Below are 20,684 nucleotides of genomic sequence, written 5' to 3' on the forward strand. Positions count from 1 at the left end.
AACTCAAACAAAGCTCAAATCAATACTAATGCTAACAAAAGAAATTCAATTCAACACTAGGAATGACGATAGTGTTGGTTATCTATTTTTTAGTTTTACATTGATTTATTGTCACGACCCTAACCCCGAACCCGGTCGTGATGGCGCCTTTTGTGAAGACAAGGCCAGCCAACTAAACCCAATTCACTTGTTAAAACAGTTAAGCAACATAAAAGCAGTCTAAACGTGATTCAATGATAATAAGCAGCGGAAATACAACCCGACACAGCTCTAATCGGGGTGTCACAAGTCATGAGCATCTCTAAACCATATTACAAGTTTACTAAAGTCATAACTAGTACAAATGATCGAAAGGAAATGGAAATGATAGAGAAGTAGAGACACGGGGCTGAGGACGTTAACAACTACCTCGTAGTCTCCAAAAAAGCCGCCTGGAACTGGAGGAATCAGCACTCAGGAGCAAAACCAGCAACGCCTGAATCTGCACACAGGATGCAGGAAGTAAAGTGAAGTACTCCAACTCAGTGAGTGACAAATGTAAATAACGACTGAAGGTAAGAAAATACGTAAAGTACAAGGCATGCTATAATGAAGCAATAAAATTATTTAAAAGCAGTAAAACAGTGAAAAGTCAAATAAAATCCTCTTTCAATCAGTAAAACAGGTAATTTACAGATAATTAAGAATAAGTAACAAATAGAAGTTCGCCCCTCAGGCACAGTATCAACAACTCCGCCCCTCGGGCAATATCTCGGAACAGAACCAGCCCCTCGGACTCAATCTCAGAACAATACCAGCCTCTCGGGCTCAATCTCACATCACAATGGGTACCCGCGCTTAGTGGGGTGTATAGACTCCGGGAGTGGCCCCCAAGCGCAATAACAAGTCATCTCGTGGCATCAAATCTAGGCCCTCGGCCTCATATCAATCAAGCCACCTCGTGGCATACATATCTCAGGCCCTCAACCTCCAATCAGTATCAGTGTGTCCTCACAATATAAGCCATCGGCCTTACTTAGTCAAAAATATCACAAGCCCCTCGGGCAGTAGTAAAACAATGTTTCTCAGCCCAAACATCATTTAAAATATCATTTAAGTATTAAAAACTGAGTAAACATGGCTGAGTAGTAAAAACAGTGAAAAATAACAAGAATGAGTTCAAGTAATAAGTCAAAACAGTGAAAAAATAGTAATAAAAAACCCCCGAAGGGTTCAAATAGTTGGTATGCAGCCCAAATATGACATTCAGCCCAAATAATGAGGATAGCAAATAGCTTTCAGTCAAATACGCGGTAAAACCATCAATTGGGACGGACCAAGTCATAATCCCCAAATAGTGCACGACCCCACGCTCGTCATCAAGCGTGGGTCTCACCTCTATATAGCTTTACGATGTGCAATCCAGGGTTTCAAACCGTCAGAGCATCATTTACAATCATTACTCACCTCGAACCGGTTAAATCTCTAGCTCGCGACGCCTTTGCCTCTCGAAACCGCCTCCACGCGCATCGAATCTATCCAAAATCAGAACGAGGACTTCAAAATATGCTAAGGGAACAAAGCCCAAGAGAAAACAATTAATAAAGGGCACAAATCCCGAAATTACCAAAATCCAAGCCCCGGGCCCACTTAAATTTTTATATCAATAGATTCCTCATCTCCCCACGAGTTCATACATATCAAAAATACCATAATCGAAGTTCAAATGACTCCTCAAATCTTCATTTTAAGGCCTCTTAAACCCAAGCCCTAATCCTCCATTTTTAACCCTTTAATTCCTTTAATTACAGCCTTAATCCATGAATACTACCATAGAAATGTGTTTTAGGTCCAAAATCATTACCTTAACGAAGTTTCCTTGAAATCCCTCTTTCAAATTGTCCAAGAGCTCTCAAGCCGAGTTCAAAAATGGTGAAATAACCCAAAATTCGCAAAGGGCTCTTTTAATTCATCTGCCCTGGCTTTTCCGCATCTGCGACACCTTTTGCCACTTCTGCGCTACCGCATATACTCATTTAGCAGACCAATTCTGCGTCTACGATCCAATCTTCGCACCTGCGGCTCCATACGTGCGGCACCGCACGTGCGGTCCCTAATCCGCAGGTACGGAAATACCCGAAGCAGCAATATCAGCTGCTGCAACAAGGTTCCAAACTATTCGTTAACCATCCGAAATCACCCCGAGGCCCCCGGGACCTCAACCAAAAGCACAAACTTATTCCAATACCTTATTCAAACTTGTTCCAATCATCAAAACACTTCAAACAACATCAATTCAACCAAAACACCTCGGATTCAAGAATAAATTTCTAAATCTTCCGAAATTTGCTTTTGATCAAAAACCCAACCAAACCACGTCCGAATGACCTGAAATTTTAAACACACATCCCAAATGATACAACAAAGCCACTGCAACTCTCGAAATTTCATTCCAACTCCTACATCAAAATCTCTCCTATCAACAGGAGATCGCCAAAATCTCAACTTCGCCAATTCAAGCCTAAATCTACCACGAACCTCCAAAATTCATTTTGATCACGCTCCTAAGTCACAAATCACCCCCGAAGCTAACCGAACCATCAGAACTCACATCCGATCCCTCTAACACATAAGTCAACATCCGGTTGACTTTTCCAACTTAAACTCACTCCAAAAAGATTAAGTGTCTCAAACCTTACCAAATCATTCCCGAACTCGATCCGGCCAATCCGATACCACATAACACGAATAATTAAAGCATAACGAAGTAGGAATCAGGAAAATGGAGAGGTAATTTATGAGACGACTGGCTGGGTCGTCACATTTATAATAAAAATGCATAACTTAGTTTATCTTTTCCTTTAGTGCTTAGTTATGTAACTAATAGTACTTATTAGCTCGAATACATATTTTAGCATGATCTATATAATATTTTTAGATTATGTTTATTTTTCTTATGTCTCATTAATTAGCAATATTTATTTTATGTAATTTTATTATCTTTTTTAATGAATATTTTAGTATAAAGTTATGACTTATCTCATATTATTATGTTATTTTCTTGCAAAATACATTATGTAGTTGTATCTTACTAAGACTAAAGAAAAATCTGGAGTACAAGTTATATATTTTGTGTTATGAAGACTTTACCAGGAAAAAAATCCGAAAACCCGAATAAACCCGAAAACCCCAGAAAAATCGAGATTGAAAAACCCGATTTTCTTAGTTTGGTTTGGTTTATAAATTTAAAAACCCGACACTATTGATTTGGTTTGATAATTGAAAAATTCGAATCAACCCAGTTTATATACACCCCTAACAGTAGCGATTTATATAGGCCAATCAGTATATAAGTCCAAATCGAAAAAAATTTGAGCCGCACAAAGATATATTACAAGTACCCTCGACTTTTCTCCTGAAGTAGTCACGACAATGTGAATTCTAATTAGTGGTTTGAAAAATTCTTAGCTACCTTTTGTCCATAGATTTATATAGATTTTGATGGTGTATTTTATTTAAATAGAGTACTTCATTTATCTCCTGAAACAACCGATGCCATAGATTTACTGTTTATTTTTCTTAGCCAGTATATATTGATTATACATGAATTATACACGATTATGCATATATTATATATGCATTATATACATACTATAGATCTCCGACTATTTTTATTTTAAGCGATTGAATGAGCGGCTATTTCTATGAATTCTTCTTAATTTTTACCCATCTCAATTTTTTCAACTGAAGGTCCTTTCGGGGACATCCGATAAAGTTCTTCAACTGATCAAGTCAATAAATGTTTTCACGTATTTCTTAAAAAAATATTAATTGATTTTTATTTGTAATTCTTCTCTTGGCAAATTACAAGTATGTCAAACCACCATGAATATGAATAGGACGAAAGTGAATAGGCCGAAATTAAATTATCACAGAAATTAAGTAATAGGATGAACCAAGTTGAACAAGACTTGATCTCGAGTTTCACCATCTTGAACCCCAAATCCATCTCCAAATTGGTACATGACGTGTGCCATCCGGGCTTCATTTATTACATGTTTGACGAGTTTTTGTTGTGATGTAGAAAGAGTATTAAAATGGTAATTGATCTTTTTCCACGAATCCAAAATTATGCTTTCGATATGCTCACGGGCTACATCCTCTAAAACATTTTCTTGTTGCATGTAACATAAAATTGATGAAGCAACATCACCTCTCTCTAGCTCCGCCTACATGAAAAAAATATTATGAAAATTAAGAACTAGCCAAATGGGGAAATTATTAGAATGGAAAGCACATAAAAAGAGAGAGGTAAAAGCTTGAGGTTTTACCGCTGAGGTACCCTGATCATTGCAAAGTCGAATTACAACCGAAGTATGGTAAATAGTTTCACGGCAATCTTCGTATAAATGAAGGGTTTCTTTTGTGATTTTATTTGTTAGACCAAAAATCACATGAAAGGAAAGCAAAGGGCCGGAAGATGAGATCCACCCATTATTAAGGTACTCTTCAAGTGTTGGTATATGGCCTTTGTGGTACCACGTTGCTTCCAACAGCAACGCTTTGCAAAAGTTGACCCACTAAAATATATTATTGAAATAATATCAGAGAAAACTTTCGTAAAACATGCATGAAAATTAAAGAGACATGTAAAAGATGTAATGAACACAGGTTAGACAAAAATAAAATAAAAGACGTGACTACATGGTGCGTTTCGCTTTCAATTACAGCTTCACTTATTCGGATTTGATCTTAAGTTTTTTTCCTGTCATAGAAAAAAATAGATAATTAATAATTAGTATTCCTTCTGTTCCAAGTTAGTTGTCATGTTTCACTTCTCAAACATCAATTTGATTAATATTCGAAACTAGATTATACTAGATCAACTTAATAATTCAAAATTAAAATTTTGATATTCAAAAATAAAATTTTGATATTCAAAAATTATACGGTAGTACTACAAGTTACAAATTTTCTTATATCAATATGATAAAAAAAATATTTTAAAATGTTAATCAAAGTTCACATTTTTTGGCTTTAGCGAATCATGCCAACTAATTCGGGTCGGAAATGGTATATACGTAATTAAGTGACATGATAATACATCTAGTATGAAGGCATGCAGTAACCTAGAGCCCATACATATATATATTGGAACCAAGTTGCTTTAGCTTATGGGAAAATTTTGATGGTGGATTTTATTTAAATAGAGTACTTCATTTATCTCCTGAAACAACCGATGCCATTAGTATTTAGCATAGGAGAGAAGGAGTTCGGCTTTCGGGCACTTCAGTCTTGGCATATAAGCACTATATATACATACATATATATATATATGAAGACTACTTTAGTACTTACCACTTGTTTCAGGTAAGGTAATGCTGAAAGGCCACCCTTTTGTTGTTGAATTTCAACAGATATCTCTTCTATTGTATCATGCAAAGACCTGAAACAGATCTGCATACATTCTGGCAGCCCTTCTACTTCATTTGGATCCCACCTAATTAAATGTGAAAAATCTCCTTTTTATGCATGATTATTACGTATGTACGTAGTAGTATTTAAATTACATGATGGTTAATTAATTTTAACTTGTATCAAATGTTGAGTTTGGGAGAAATTACGTCTCTATGGCACGAGTGAATTGCTGCACTTGGCTAATGAGCCATAAATATCATAAACATCATCTATTATTAGCACCAACTCAATCACTTTGGTGAGCCATATTCTCATGCTTCCATGTTGAGGCTCAGAGGAAACTCCTACAGCACAAAAGAAGCTTTCCACTATCCGATCCCTTGTAAAGCTCAAATCTTCAACTATTGAAACATTCCTCCACCATCTGTCAAATTCACAAGAAATTATTTTCGTATAAAAAACAAGAAGAAATTAAAGTGATTCTCATTTGACATGCATGTTTTAAGTACGTACCTTAATACGTGTTTGAGATCCTGTTGGTGCGTGGCTTGAATTATATTGAAGTTAAGTTTTGCCAACTTCAGCAACATTGGATTTGCATTGTTGCATTCAAGTTCTTGAGCAGAGATGTGTCTTCTTACGGCATACCATTTCACTCTCCATGCAAATGGACAACTCAAGCTATTGCTCAAATATTCCTTATTAGTAAATGTGTAATCTGATTTAGATACAAGACTCTTGAGTTTTTGGTTATGAACAATCGTGCGTCGTCTAGTAAGTTTTCACCTTCCATGCTCAGATATGACCCTTCCAAAAGCTCCAACAGTGTTTTCACATCTGAGACTTTCAGCTTTCCTTTGCCATCGAAGAAGTCCTTTAACACATCTGTAGTACAACGATAAAAAACAACTTGAAATTAAATTAGAAAGACATTATATTGGGGAGCTCCATAATCCCCCATATTATGCTGGAACTTTTCGTGTGCTGCAGTTCTAACATAATATACTGAAATTTATATGCAGGACAGCATAATCCACCATAATCCCGTATATTATGCTGGACCTTTCCGTATTTCAGCAAAATAGTGATTATTTTTCAATAACTTTGTAAACTCTGGCTCTATTTCGATTACCAGTTCGAAAACTTGCTCGCCATCCTGGTTGTGTCACTGTTAATTAGATGATGAATTTTACTAAATAAAGTTAAGGCCCCTCATTAAGATAATTGGGTTTAGACCTCTAATTCTATTGAACCGTCCCTGTCCGCATAGTCTAAATCCTAGTTGTGCCGCTGTTAATTAGATGATGGATAACCACATTATTAATTACTTATAATATTAAGTTGATATATAACCTTGAGGAGCATGGTAGCCGTGTTCCCTTAGAAGCCTGAAGCACAATGCAGTAGCATACAGATCCTCCTCCGTCGAGCTGGAATTAGTTTTGACGGACATTATTATCTTTCCCAAAGCTTCCTTGGTTTCAACCTCGAAGTAACAACTGAGTCCAAGTTTGTCAATGCTGTCTATAAGCTCTAGCAGGTCCACTGGACTAATAGTACTGTTTGAAAAGTATGTGCAACTCAATTCCTCCTTTATCTTCTCAACCTCAACTTTGTACTTCTCTTCCTGCATGCAGTAGCAATTAATTATATATTACAAAAAATTACGAACATGAACATTAATTAAGAGAGATAAAAGTAATTAAATACTCACAGAATATTCACTTGTAAGAGTAAGTAGATGATCATATTTCCAAATGTTTGGTTTATAGGTAGAAATTTTCCTTTCAGGACGGCTTTGTTTTTTAGTAGTACTATGAACTTTCTGTGTCTGCATAGTGGAAAAAGGGACACAATATTTCTGTAAGACGTGGTTTGGGATAGTATCATACATTGGAAAAATAGAGTTGGAGAAGATACAAGAATAATTGTGGAGATCTTTCATATAACTTCGAAGAGCATTTATAAGTAAAAGAAATACTTTGTCGGTGATGTATTTATTTATGCATTCTAGCTCGATATTGAGCAGGGAAATATCGAGCTAGAATGCATAAAGCAAACAAACTTATTCTGTCATGTATAAGAGAGAGAGAGACTGAGAGAGGGGAACAAAAATAGAATTGGAGTAGTCCTTAATTCGAAAAAAAAAAACTTAAAATACAAAAATATAATACTGTGTATATGTATAAATTATGGCTAAAGCAAGGCAAATTTTTGTATAAAAATTATTTTTGAACCCACTTATACGGTTTATACCATTTATGTTAGTTATGGACTTCTTCGACCGCTTGGACAAAATTCTGGGTCCGCCACCAAGTGGAATACAAAAAACGTTTTAAACTACTCAAGATGAGAAAACTATTGTGTGGAATGTAGACTTGGAAGTGACGCTCAGTTCACCTTCTAGACTCAAAGATTCCTCAGGTAATCAAGTTTTGACAAGTTTGTCCTCTTAACGTTTTCTGGACACTCGTTTAAATAAATAAAATCTTGCGGATAGTGTTCCAACTTTCAGCTTATTGCACAAAGCTTTAATATAAATTTTAACTTTTGTAATTTAAAAATAATTCAAAATGATGTCTATATATTGAAAAAAAGCAATAACTAGAAACTGCCAATACGCTTCCACCAACAAACCATTTTAACAACTGATTACCTTACATAGTTTTATGTCACACCACGTTTTTTGACCGACGTAAGAAAATAAAAGATCCATGATGTGCCATAGGGGTGTGTACAAAGAAAACCGATAAACCATATCAAATCGATAATTTGAGTTAAATAAGAAAATAAATTCGATTGTGGTTTGGTTTGATTTAATTTGGTATTAAAAAAAACCCGACCATAATTGGTTTTAACTAAAAAAACTCAAACCGAAACCAAACCAACCCGATAGTATATTTATATAATTTTTAAAAATATTTTATACATATAAATATTTATTGTAATGTAATTTATAAACATTTTTAAAACTTTTTTACAGTTTTATTTTTTAAAATATTATTTCAAGGACTTAACATTCTTGAAGGGTAAATAAATTTTATAGCCCATAAATGTAGTAACTCAAACAAAGTTCAAATCAATACTAATGCAAACAAAAGAAATTCAATTCAACACTAGGAATGACAATAGTGTTGGATATCTATTTTTAAGTTTTACATTGGTTTATAATGAAAATGCATGACTTAATTTATTTTTTCTTTAGTGCTCAATTATGTAATTAATAGTACTTTACCTATACTTATTTTAGCATGACCTATATAGTATTTTTAGATTATGTTAATATTTATTATGGCTTATTAATTAGCAATACTGTCACACCTCTTTTTTTACACACCCGAAAGTGATAATAGGGAGTTTTTCCAATATAAGTGACATTATTCGAAATGAAATTATTTATTTGATTTCAGAGTCGCCACTTGGGATAATTTAATTGGTGTCCCAAGTCACCGGTTTATTTTAAATCCCAAATCGAGGAAATTTCGACTTTCCTTTTGAAGTCTGCAAACCAGAAATTCTAAGTAAGGAATTCTGTTAACCCGGGAGAAGGTGTTAGGCATTTTCGGGTTCCGTGGTTCTAGCACGATCGCTTAGCAATTTATACTTGGCTTAAATGTTTAACTACTCATTTTTAAGACTTATGTGCAATTATCTTTTTTACCGCTTTTAAAAAACTTGATTATTCGTAATTAAAGAATCGAGTTACGCGTACGTATACTCTCTTCCTTTGGCACGTCCAAAAACCATGTCACACGAACGTGTCCACGATTAATAACGCTTTGTTTATTTGTTAACAAGAATTTGGTTGACGTTGCGCGTACGCATCCCTCGAGTCTTTTAAGAGTTTAATTTGCAGTTATGTTATGCGAACGTATACATAATCGCAATACTAATCTAAATCGGGCCTAAAGCAAACTACGATTATTTAAAGCATTTTTAAATTAATAAATTTATATGAGGGCCATAAATTAAAAGATTATATTCGTATATGACACACCCCTATCTATTTTACTAAAGGGGTTTCATTTTATTTAGTTAAGACCACTAATTTTGAGGCTTAAAACAAGAGAGCGTTTAATTAGAAATAGGAAATCCGGGCCTAGTTAAATTAAGAAGAAATGTTCACCTTTTAGATGGAGCTACATTTGGGGCCTAAGACTTGGCCCATTAGAGAAAGAACTTGATAGATTTTGCCTTTATTGAGAATTTAGACAAGTTTGTACCCACATTGGGCTAACTCAGGCAGGTCCAGTTACTAAATTTCCTGATTTGGCCTATCTACCCCTTTTGCATTTTTAGCCGTGGTACACACATATCAATAACTACAAGAGAAACATTCTCTTTGAGCTAAAGAAATCCAGGTTCACAAACACCAAAATTGAATGTTAATCACAATACATACGATTTGCAAACAAATGTCACATTTATGCCATGACCTATGAGGTAAATCCTGGGTTTGTGTTTATAACCCAGGCCCAAACACCTAGGTCAGATTTGCTCGATGAGCCCAAGACTTGGGCTTGTTTGCAAATACAACTCAATTTACAATTACACACAGCCCCAAGTATATTCATTGCAGAGGAAATTTGAAGAATTAAATTCTGTTGGATCAACTCGTGAGGTCCAAATGCGCCCAAATGGCTCGGGCCAGACTTGTATCGAATAGGCCCAAGGTTTGGGCCTAATTTTGACCCAATACCAAACTTTGCACATATCTCTGAATGCATTTATTGCTCGAACAAAATAGCCCACTTTTGTAGGCTTACTGATAACTAATCTGGATTTAAAAAAAAATTAACAATCCAGATTACAAATTTGTAAGTCCAAAATTATACAATAAAGTCTAAACTACTAAAGAATCCAATACATTAAAAGCTGATAATCCGAAAAATTCTAAAGGAACAAAAATACAGTAAATGAAGGCTTCTACTGATTCCAGGTTTCCCTTTGATTACCTCTTCGAATCCAATGTGCCAATTCTGCAAGAACTCAACTACAGAGTTGCTTCTTACAGAGCTACTTGCCCAGGCTCCCAACATGAGACTTCTTATGGCAAAATCAGCCTTGTTTCTTAAGTATCTCATGGATCTGACCATGGAAAAGGTCATATTCACAAGATTACTTCATCATACTACCTTGACAGACCTAAGTTAAAGCTTAAGAATGCAATAATAATAAAAGAAGATGATTATTCATGAGTTTAACCATATTGAAGGTTAAACACATAAACCATTAAAAGACTTCAGCTCAAAATCCTAGTATCATCATCTTCTTTCCCAAAACATGTAAATCCTACCTCAAAAGCTTTCAGAACTAATTGGTCCAACCAACTAGTGGCTAAACGAATAGGCTATAACTTATGATCAGACAACCAAAAGACAAATGAAAGCAACATTTTGGAATGAAAAAGAATCAGATGAAGGAGAGAAAGAAAGCATTATGAACTGAACCTAAATACTGTCATAAGATACAGCTATTGATGCTATTTTGACACCACTTTTCTACATTCTGAAATGCACAGAAAGACACATGAAAAAGCTGATGAAGAGTAATGAACAACACATTAATTTCTACCGTTGACACATGCATCCATACGCATATAATCATGAATAACTTCAGATTGCACAAGTAGAGTCATTCTCATAGCCAAAATATAGTTACATACCTAGAGATGATTCAAACAAGACCAAATAAAGGTCACTAGAACAGCTGATTCTTCCAGAATAGTGAGCAACATCATGCAACCAAACAAACAACCAAATCAGAAACCAACTTCAGCTTTCAAAAACCCAGAGATTTCACCTCAAGAAGACCAAGAGAAGTTCTTCTACTTAAAGTTATTTTCAGCTTTTCAGAAAACCAAAGAGGAAAGTTTTTCTCAAATTTGAAACTTAGTCTTTTCAGCAGAAGAATGTTTTTTTGTGCAGTAAATCAGTGCTGGAAAAATCTCTGTGTGTGAGCGAGTGATGTTCCCTTTTATAGAGTGTGCAAGAAATGTCATCAAAGGGGAATATTCTAACCTAAATTCCTAAATTTCAGAATAGTACATCCCTTTCTATACAACTGTCTGTCCTTTTTCTTATCCAATATCAACATTTTTTGCTAAGGATAAGGACAACTGTCCTAAATACTAGAACCTTCTGATTTCAGCCTAAGTGAAAGTCCAATTTTACCCCCTAGGCTATCCCTTATTTCAGTTTTACCTAGGTTCTTTTAATTCAAAGCAAGTCCCTAAGTTCTATTGATTGCCAAATCAAGCCAAATAAAACTAGAAAGCATCAGAAAAACCCAATTAATGCTGAAACAAAAACATGCTGATTTCATTCTATTTTAAAACTAACCTATTGATCAATAAAGGTTGCTTATCTAATTAATCCTAAAGAATACTAATTTCAAACTAAACTGATGACAGAAATAGAGTGAATAAATTATCTACGCCTGATTAAGGACTTGAGCCTAAAATGAAAGAAAATGGAAACCTAATTACTCCAGCTCATGAGATTCGAACATGTTTTCATCAATTAAATATATCACAGAAACATAAAGAAGAAAAGAACAATTAGGTTGTCTATGCCTCTAACATTAACCCTAATTAATCTAATGTAATCAAAATTAAAGCTACCATATTCAAAATGCTTCAATTGAGATATGAAACCAAATCATAATAAGCTCATGAAATCAAACTAGACTTAAAGGCTAATTAAAACGATATATTCACACTAAAATAACTGAAAGTGCTAATTATTCTAATAAGCTAGATTAATCTAGAATTAATAGTAAATTAGCAAAACCTAATGAAACTTGAACAAAACAAACTGGAGTAACTAATGCATTCTAGAACAAAAAAAATTACTAACTAAACAATCAAATTTACAGAACTGAAAATCAAATTACGAAGAACATTGACTCGTCTTTGAAAAAGAAAGAGGGAGAAAGAAAGAAGAAAAGAAGAATGGGAAATACAAGTGACAAAAACTTACCATTGGGACTGGAAAAAATGAAAGAAGCTTATGAAGCCCATGCTTGCCTTGACCAACAGAGGTCTTTTCCTCCAAGGGATCCAGCTCTGCATGGTTTTAACTGGATCTCCTTGAGAGAAAAGAATTATGAAAGCCTAAACTCAAAGGAAGAAGAAGCATCGAAGCTTTGGGGTTGATTTAAGAAGATTAGTTTTTATTTTTATTTTTTGGGTTTGAATATTAGATCCGAGATTCGAGCTATTCAGTTGGGATTTGAAGAAAATTGATTGGGGATTTAGGATGAGGAGGGGACGAGGATCCCATGGTGTGAATTTGGGGCTCTTTGGGTGACTTAGGGTTTCGGCCAACTTCTTCGATTCAAGATTCGAAGAGCTCGGCGGGGATTCGAGGAAAGAGGAGTGGATATTTGGAAGGAGGAGATAGAGGGGAATCTGTGGTGTTATTTCCATGGTGATTGGACCACCAGAATCGTCGTGAGGCGATTTCCGGTGGGTGGCTTGCGGTGGAGCGGCGATGGAGTATAGGGGCGGCTAGGGTTTGGTATTTTGAGAGAGGGGAGAGACGGAGTGAGGGTTGAATTGAGGGGGGGGGGTCGCATTAAGACAGTTATATGGTAAAGGACAGATCTGTTCCGGGCCGTTGGATTGATAAGATCCAACGACTGGGATCAATTTGGGATAAAACGAGGTCGTTTGGGGTCACATGAAATAGACCGGGTGAACCAATTTTGGGCCTGGTTATTTCGACGGGTTTGGGATAAAATTTGGGCTCTTTTGGGACCCAATTCCGGAAATTACCCTCTTCTTTTTTCTTTTATTTTCAAATTCTTTTCTTTCTTTCTTCTTTTTTTTAATTAAAAATCCTAAATTACCTAAATTACCTAGAATATGAAAAATTAAACTAATTAATTTATTAAAAATTTATAAAATCTACTTTAATCCTAAATGAAAAGAGAAAAATCAATAAAAAGGAAAAAATGTAGAAATTGGCCAATTTTGTGATTTTCTTTTTTAATAAAGAAAATAATTAATTAATTAATCCTAAAAATTACAAAATAAATCCTAAATGCAATGCATGATATTTTGGTATTTTTCATAATTTAAATAAATTTAAACATGCACAAAATGCAAATAATTAAATAAAAATCCTACAAAAATCCCTAAAATAACAAATAATTAAAAGAAGAAACCTAATTATTGGAATTCTGTAGGAGTAACCCATGTGGGGCAAAAATCACGTGCTCACAGCTGCCCCTCTTTGCTCGGAGACACGAAAGGTTTTCGGGCAAAGATAAAATGAGAAATTATGAGGTATTTTTGCATGTTTGAAACTCCATGAGAAGCATTTTTTGAAAAGAGTCTGACCAATCCTTGCTTCAAAGGTTTCCTACATATCCTTGGCTATAAAGGAATCAGGTCAGTGTAGTTCTGAATGTTTTGGTAGCTGGGACTACCGAGAAAGCTGTGATTTTACTACTGTTGCTACTGTTTTTGCTTGCTGAGCTCCTTATTACACCAAAATTGAAAGTAAAAAGCTAAGCTAGCTAAACCTATCAACTATGAGGTACAAGATTCCTATCTATAAATCTCTTGAGGCTTGATCTTGAGTCTTAGCGGGTTCTTGCTGTGGACTCCGATCTGAATCTTGATGCTCATTAGCTGTAGGTGCTAGTTCTTTCTTCAGTTTTGGGTCAAGGCGGGACATACGAAGCTTGTGAATTCAATCATATCTTGGGAAGTCCGCATCTTTCTCCGCTTTAACCTTTTAATCCACTTTTTTTTGTTCTTTTACTTCTTTTCTTTGTTCTGGATTGAGACTCATTCTTTTGGTCATCTCGAATACTGTGCCTCTAGGTAAAACCTGCCCAAACACCCAAAACAAACAAACGAACAAAATTCTTCTGCCCCAGTTTTAAATAGGAAATTTTCGCGAGTTATTTGCAACTAAAATCTACATTATTTCTCTATTGAAAGCAATAAAATAAGGGTTGTGATAGGAAAGATTTAAGGAATGGAGCCCTATATCTAAAAACTCATCTCAGGGATTGGAGCCCTAATGTTGGTGAAAGACGACTAGGGAATGGAGGCCCTATGTCTAAATAGCTCAACTCAGGGATTGGAGCCCTAATGTTGACAAAAGGCGACTAGGGAATGGAGTCCCTATGTCTAAAAATCACAACTCAGGGATTGGAGCCCTAATGTTGGTAAAAGGCGACTAGGGAATGGATGCCCTATGTCTAAAAATCTCAACTCAGGGATTGGATCCCTAATGTTGGTAAAAGGCAATTAGGGAATAGAGGCCCTATGTCTAAAAATCTCAACTCAGGGATTAGAGCCCTAATATTGGCAAAAGGTGACTAGGGAATGGAGGCCCTATGTCTAAAAACTCAACTCAGGGATTGGAGCCCTAATGTTGGTAAAAGGCGACTAGGGAATGGATGCCCTATGTCTAAAAATCTCAACTCAGGGATTGGATCCCTAATGTTGGTAAAAGGAGACTAGGGAATGGAGTCCCTATGTCTAAAAACTCAACTCAGGGGTTGAAGCCCTAATGTTGGTAAAAGGCGACTAGGGAATGAAGGCCCTATATCTAAAAAAATCTCAACTCAAGGATTGGAGCCCTAATGTTGGTAAAAGGTGACTAGGGAATGGAGGCCCTATGTCTAAAAAAATCTCAACTTAGGGATTGAAGCCCTAATGTTGGTAAAAGGCGACTAGGGAATGGAGGCCCTATGTCTAAAAAAAGCTCAACTCATGAATTGGAGCCCTAATGTTGGTAAAAGGCGACCAGGGAATGAAGGCCCTACGTCTAAAAACTCAACTTAGGGGTTAGAGCCCTAATGTTGGTAAAAGGCGAGTAGGGAATGGAGGCCCTATGTCTAAAAAAATCTCAACTCAGGGATTGGAGCCCTAATGTTGGTAAAAGGCGACTAGGGAATGGAGGACATATGTCTGAAAACTCAACTCAGGGGTTGGAGCCCTAATGTTGGTAAAAATCGACTAGGGAATGGAGGCCCTATGTCTAAAAACTCAACTCAGGGGTTGGAGCCCTAATGTTAGTAAAAGGCGACTAGGGAATGGAGGTCCTATGTCTAAAAACTCAACTCAGGGGTTGGAGCCCTAATGTTGGTAAAAGGTGACTAGGGAATGGGGCTCCTATGTCTAAAAACTCAACTCAGGGGTTGGAGCCCTAATGTTGATAAAAGGCGACTAGGAAATGGAGGCCCTATGTCTAAAAACTCAACTCGGGGATTAGAGCCCTAATGTTGGTAAAAGGCGGCTAGGGAATGGATGCCCTATGTCTAAAAATCCCAACTCAGGGTTTGGAGCCCTAATGTTGGTAAAAAAGGCAACTAGGGAATGGAGGCCCTATGTCTAAATATCTCAACTCAGGGATTGGAGTCCTAATGTTGACAAAAAGGCGTAGAAGATTGAGGTTGGGAGTCCCAAGTTAACATTATTTTTACTTCTCTTTCTTTTTTTTTAATTTCCATTTTTCAATAAAATGCGGGAAAGAAACTTGGAGTGATCTTACCTTATTTGGAGTGGTTGTTGCGGTAAGCTATTTCTAGCTCTTGCGCATCTTTTCCCTTTCGGTTGCACCTGCTTCTCACTCGGTTGCTTTGGGTTGCACCTGTTTCAACTTTTCAAACGAAGAACAATTATTAGTTTGAAACAGTGGTTGGTTTTGTGGCCTTCGTTGTTTTTAACCACTTGATCTTGGCTCAGCTCTTTTTGGTGAGAACCTCTGCTGCTTGCTGGCTTTTCAAAAGATTGATCTCTATCCGAAATTCGACAAGCTCAACTTTTCAAAATTTCTCATGACGTCTTATAGGCTTTGGCCCTTTCATTTTATTTTGCCTCTAGGGGCTTTGACTTGGGATTTCTTTTCATTTTCAATAAACTCTGATTTCAAAGCATCAGTTATCATGGCCAGTCAGGATCGACTTGATGCACCCGCTGAGGCTGGGTACTTTTATTTGGACTTGGCTTTTATTAAGCAGAACTCTGTAAAACCAATCTTGCCACCTTTTCTTTGCATTAGCTTCAGAACAAAGTTAGACCGAAAGGGATTCAAGGAAAAGTAAACAAAGGACAGGAAAATGAATTTAAGAAGAAGTGTCCCTTTCGGGAAAAAAGAAACGGACTTATCTAGGATGCATGTAGACTTCAAATAGACATGAAATACTACATTTACTCATTATCTTTTTTTTCTTCTTTTTAAGCCAACTTCTCACATACCCATTGCGACCCATGTTTTTTAAACCACGAAAACTTGCCAGGACCCTTTCAGTACCAGTGGCGGTGAGGGGTTCTTTATTTTCGATCAACGGCGCCCTTTTCGGGTATTCACCAATCGACCTCTCTCATTTGTCTTCTCACCATCGCCTTATAGTGCTCTTTTACGAGTTTTCACTAACAAGACTCTCTCGTTTTATTTCTCTCATCTTGATTGCACCGGATCCAAAAGACCACATTCTCCGATTTTGAAAAACCTTTTGCCGATTGATCGGAAGGACTTGAATCAGGTTTGGGTAAAAAGAACATGGATCGAATTACAACTTTGGAACCGTTCGAGCGGGATCATCGCCAAATCATAATAACATCTTTTCCAATTTCACTTTTGGTGGGAAATTGGATTTTTGTTTCGGTATGACTGAACCATAGAGAGAGGCTGCCTACATATCCTTTCGTAATCAAGTCGAACGTAGTTCAGGAAAACATTTTGCGTTTGTTGTTGTTTTTTAGAGTTCCAAAGAGGGTAATGAAAGAAAAGTAACTGGCTCAAAGGTTTAGCAAAAGGATTGGAGTGTTTGGGGTAGCGAGAATGAAAGCCTTCATCATTCCAATCGGATAGTGCTATTACTGTAGAAAGACTAGACATAATACCTTTTGACCGCGTCTGCATTTACAGCTGCCTCGAGATCATTTCCTTTGATATCTCCCAAGTACAATGCTTCTCTAGGCAATATCTTTCTGATGATGTATGGGCCTTTCCAATTGGGAGCAAATTTCTCTTTTGCTTCCTAATGATGGGAAGAATATGCCTTAGAATGAGTTGCCCCACTTCAAAATTTCTAGGCCGCACTTTCTTGTTGTAAGCACGGGCCATTATTTGTTGCTACAACTGCCCGTGTAAGACTGTGGCCATTCGCTTCTCATCAATCAGGGTTAACTGCTCCAGGCGGGCTTTGACCCACTCACTGTCTTCAATTTCAGCTTCCACAATGATCCGGTGAGAAGGGATTTCAACTTCCGCGGGTATTATGACTTCAGTGCCATAAACCAAAAGGTACGGGGTTGCTCCGACCGACATGTGCATAGTAGTGCGATACCCCAACAATGCAAAAGGCAACTTTTCATGCCACTGCTTGGAACTTTGAAACATTTTTCTCAAAATCTTTTTGATGTTCTTATTTGCTGCTTCAACGGCACCGTTGGCTTTGGGACGGTAAGGAGTAGAGTTCCGATGTGTTATCTTGAATTGCTCACATATCTCCCCCATCAAATGACTATTCAAGCTTGCAGCATTATCTGTGATAATAGTTGCAGGGATACCAAAACGGCAAATAAGATTGGAGTGCACGAAATCTACCACAACTTTCTTGGTGACATACTTGAGAGTGATTGCTTCAACCCATTTCATGAAATAGTCGATGGCGACCAATATGAATTTTTGCCCATTTGAGGCTTTTGGCTCGATCGACCCAATGACGTCCATGCCCCAAGCCATAAATGGCCAAGGTGATGACATGGGATGCAGTTCTGTGGTTGGTGCATGAATCAAATCCCCGTGCACCTGACACTGATGACATTTCCGAACAAAACTGAAGCAGTCTTTTTCCATGGTCATCCAGTAATAACCCGCTCGAAGGATTTTTTTTGCCAAAACATACCCATTCATGTGGGGTCCGCACACTCCTGCGTGCACTTCGTACATTATTCTTTGGGCCTCTTCTACGTCAAGACATCTTAACAAATTGAGGTCTGGAGTTCTTTTGTATAGGACATCACCACTCAAAAAGAAACCACTTGCGTGCCGTCTGATGGTTCTCTTTTGATCCCCGCTGGCTTGCTCGGGATATTCTTTTGTTTTCAGAAATCTTTTGATGTCATGGTACCATGGCTGAATATTTGGTTCTGCCTCAACCGTATTTCAGTAACCGTGCCCTCCCCAGATTTGGATTTCCAAAGGATCAATGTGAGCATTGCCTGGGTATGGCAGCATCGAGGCAAAAGTAGCAAGTGCATCAACTAATTCATTATGACAGCGAGGGATGTACCTGAATTCTATTAACTTGAATCGCTTGCCAAGATCTTCCACATGTTGCCTATAAGGAATAAGCTTGACATCTCGGGTTTCCCATTCTCCTTGAGCTTGTCGGATAATTAAATCTGAGTCTCCCATGATTAACAATTCTTCGACATCTTGGTCGATTGCCATGTTCATACCCATAATGCAGGCTTCATACTCGGCGGTATTATTTGTGCTGAAAAACCAAAGTCAGACTATGGCTGGATAATGCTGGCTGGTGGTGAGATCAAGATTGCCCCAATTCCAACACCTTTTGCGTTCACCACCCCATCAAAGAACATTTTCCAGTCATGGCTCTCATGTAGGTTTCCTCGATGTTCTTCAGACCAAATGGCATGACTCTGTAACAGTATATACCCCAAGGTATGGTAAAAGCTGTCTTTTCTGCATCTTCTTCATCCATCAATACTTGGTGATATCCTGCGTGACAATCCACGAAGAACTGTATCTCATGTTTGGCGCAGTTATCAACAAGGATGTGGATGTTTGGCAAAGGGAAGTTATCTTTGGGACTTTCCTTGTTTAAATCTCTGTAATCCACACACACTCGAATTTTCCCTTCCTTCTTTGGCAATGGAACTACATTGGCTAACTATGTGGTGTATCTAACCACTCGGATCACCCCCGCTTTCAACTGTTTTGTGACCTCTTTTTTAATTTTGTTACTGATATCGGTTTTAAACTTTCTTTGCTTTTGCTGGACAGGGGGAAAATGGGGATAAGTTGTCAACTTATGAACCACCAAATCAACACTTATTCTTGGCATGTCATCGTATGACCAAACAAACACATCTTTGAACTCAAAAAAAGTTGGATCAATGCGTCCCGGGTTTTCTCATCTGTGTGAATGCTTATCTTGGTTTCCCTAACTTCTTCAGAACTACCCAAATTAACTTGCTCACCATCATTCAAGTTTGGCTTAGGTTTATTCTCAAATTGTTCCAATTCCCGATTTATTTCCCTAAAAGCCTCTTCTTCATCATTTTCTGGTTCTTGGTTCATTTTTTACAGTTAGACAACGTGTTTGGATCTGGGCATGAAGTCCGCAAGTATGTCATGTTATTTAAAGTCGCACTATTAGAACTGAAAGAAGAAATAAAAGAGAAAAATAACCAAATCAGAAAGAATAAAGAGAAATGGATGATAAAATATTGATTTTATGTCATTTAATTTGAAGATAACAGGGTTATATTGGAAATTTAATGATAGGAAACTAAAGAAAACATCCGAGTTACACCCTGGAATAACTCGTGATGCAGAAAAAGTGGCAGGACAGGTCTACCGGGATTCCCGCCTGATTGGGAATGGGGTAGCCTTCCAATTATGCAGTTTGGCATTAGGTCCCATATACAGCACCTCAATGGTGCTTGTGCCTTCCCCTTGTTGAACCATGTGGTCTTCATATATTATCTTCCTCATGGCCCTATAGATTTCTTCAATTCCTTCGGTCATAATGGCCTTATGTTCCTCTTCTTCATTGTATTTTGGCTTGACAAATGTTCTGTACAGATACGACACTGGCTGAGGCAAGACCCAACCATCATTCTTTCTATCATCTGCCCATCTTACATCAGCTGGAGTAGGTTGGAAGCCTACTCCAAAGAACTTTTCACTGGCGGTCAGGGTGATAGGTTCAACTATTCCTTGCAACGATTTCCCAAGCCCTTTCCCAGGTTTGTAGTCATGCCTGATCATTTCTTTGGCCACCATGATTGATGCATTAGAAAGGAAGGGTTGAGGACAAGGTTTTCCTTCTTCGCACTGATCATCAACCGCGATTTCAAAGTCTTGATAGACTATGTGCTCACTTCCTTCTCTTGCTTCAAGACATGGAACTGACGGGTCCCGATAAATCGATTACTCATCTTCCCCGTGAACCATACTCTCCTGATCCTCATGCTCGAACTTTACCATCTAGTGGAGAGTAGAAGGCACAACCCCCGTTGCGTGAATCCACGGCCTTCGCAAGAGAAAATTGTAGGACGTGTCCAT

The 20,684-nt window shown here is 37.2% G+C and overlaps 1 protein-coding gene across 1 annotated transcript; it reads right to left on the reverse strand.

The window, feature by feature from the left end:
• Window positions 1–3,869: 3,869 nt before the first annotated feature.
• On the reverse strand, window positions 3,870–20,402 carry LOC142178493 (alpha-farnesene synthase-like). Its single transcript, XM_075248112.1, has 11 exons — window positions 20,049–20,402; window positions 17,267–17,403; window positions 10,353–10,485; window positions 7,112–7,228; window positions 6,751–7,024; window positions 6,184–6,282; window positions 5,911–6,115; window positions 5,633–5,821; window positions 5,338–5,479; window positions 4,311–4,559; window positions 3,870–4,208 (listed from the first exon to the last, which is right to left on the reverse strand). Exons 1-11 carry the CDS (start codon window positions 20,400–20,402, stop codon window positions 3,918–3,920), a joined length of 2,190 nt encoding a protein of 729 aa, XP_075104213.1. The 3' UTR covers window positions 3,870–3,917.
• Between the last annotated feature and the right edge of the window lie 282 nt (window positions 20,403–20,684).

The sequence above is a fragment of the Nicotiana tabacum genome, chromosome 3 (genome assembly GCF_000715075.1).
Source record: "Nicotiana tabacum cultivar K326 chromosome 3, ASM71507v2, whole genome shotgun sequence".
NCBI lineage: Eukaryota > Viridiplantae > Streptophyta > Magnoliopsida > Solanales > Solanaceae > Nicotiana > Nicotiana tabacum.

Coding starts and splice junctions, on each gene's coding strand:
- LOC142178493 (XM_075248112.1), bottom strand. CDS start 20,402: ATGGTGGCCAAAGAAATGATCAGGCATGACTACAAACCTGGGAAAGGG. Junction 7,025..7,111: donor CTCTTACAAGTGAATATTCT/GTGAGTATTTAA, acceptor TACTGCATGCAG/GAAGAGAAGTACAAAGTTGA. Junction 5,480..5,632: donor ATTTATGGCTCATTAGCCAA/GTGCAGCAATTC, acceptor ACATTTAATTAG/GTGGGATCCAAATGAAGTAG.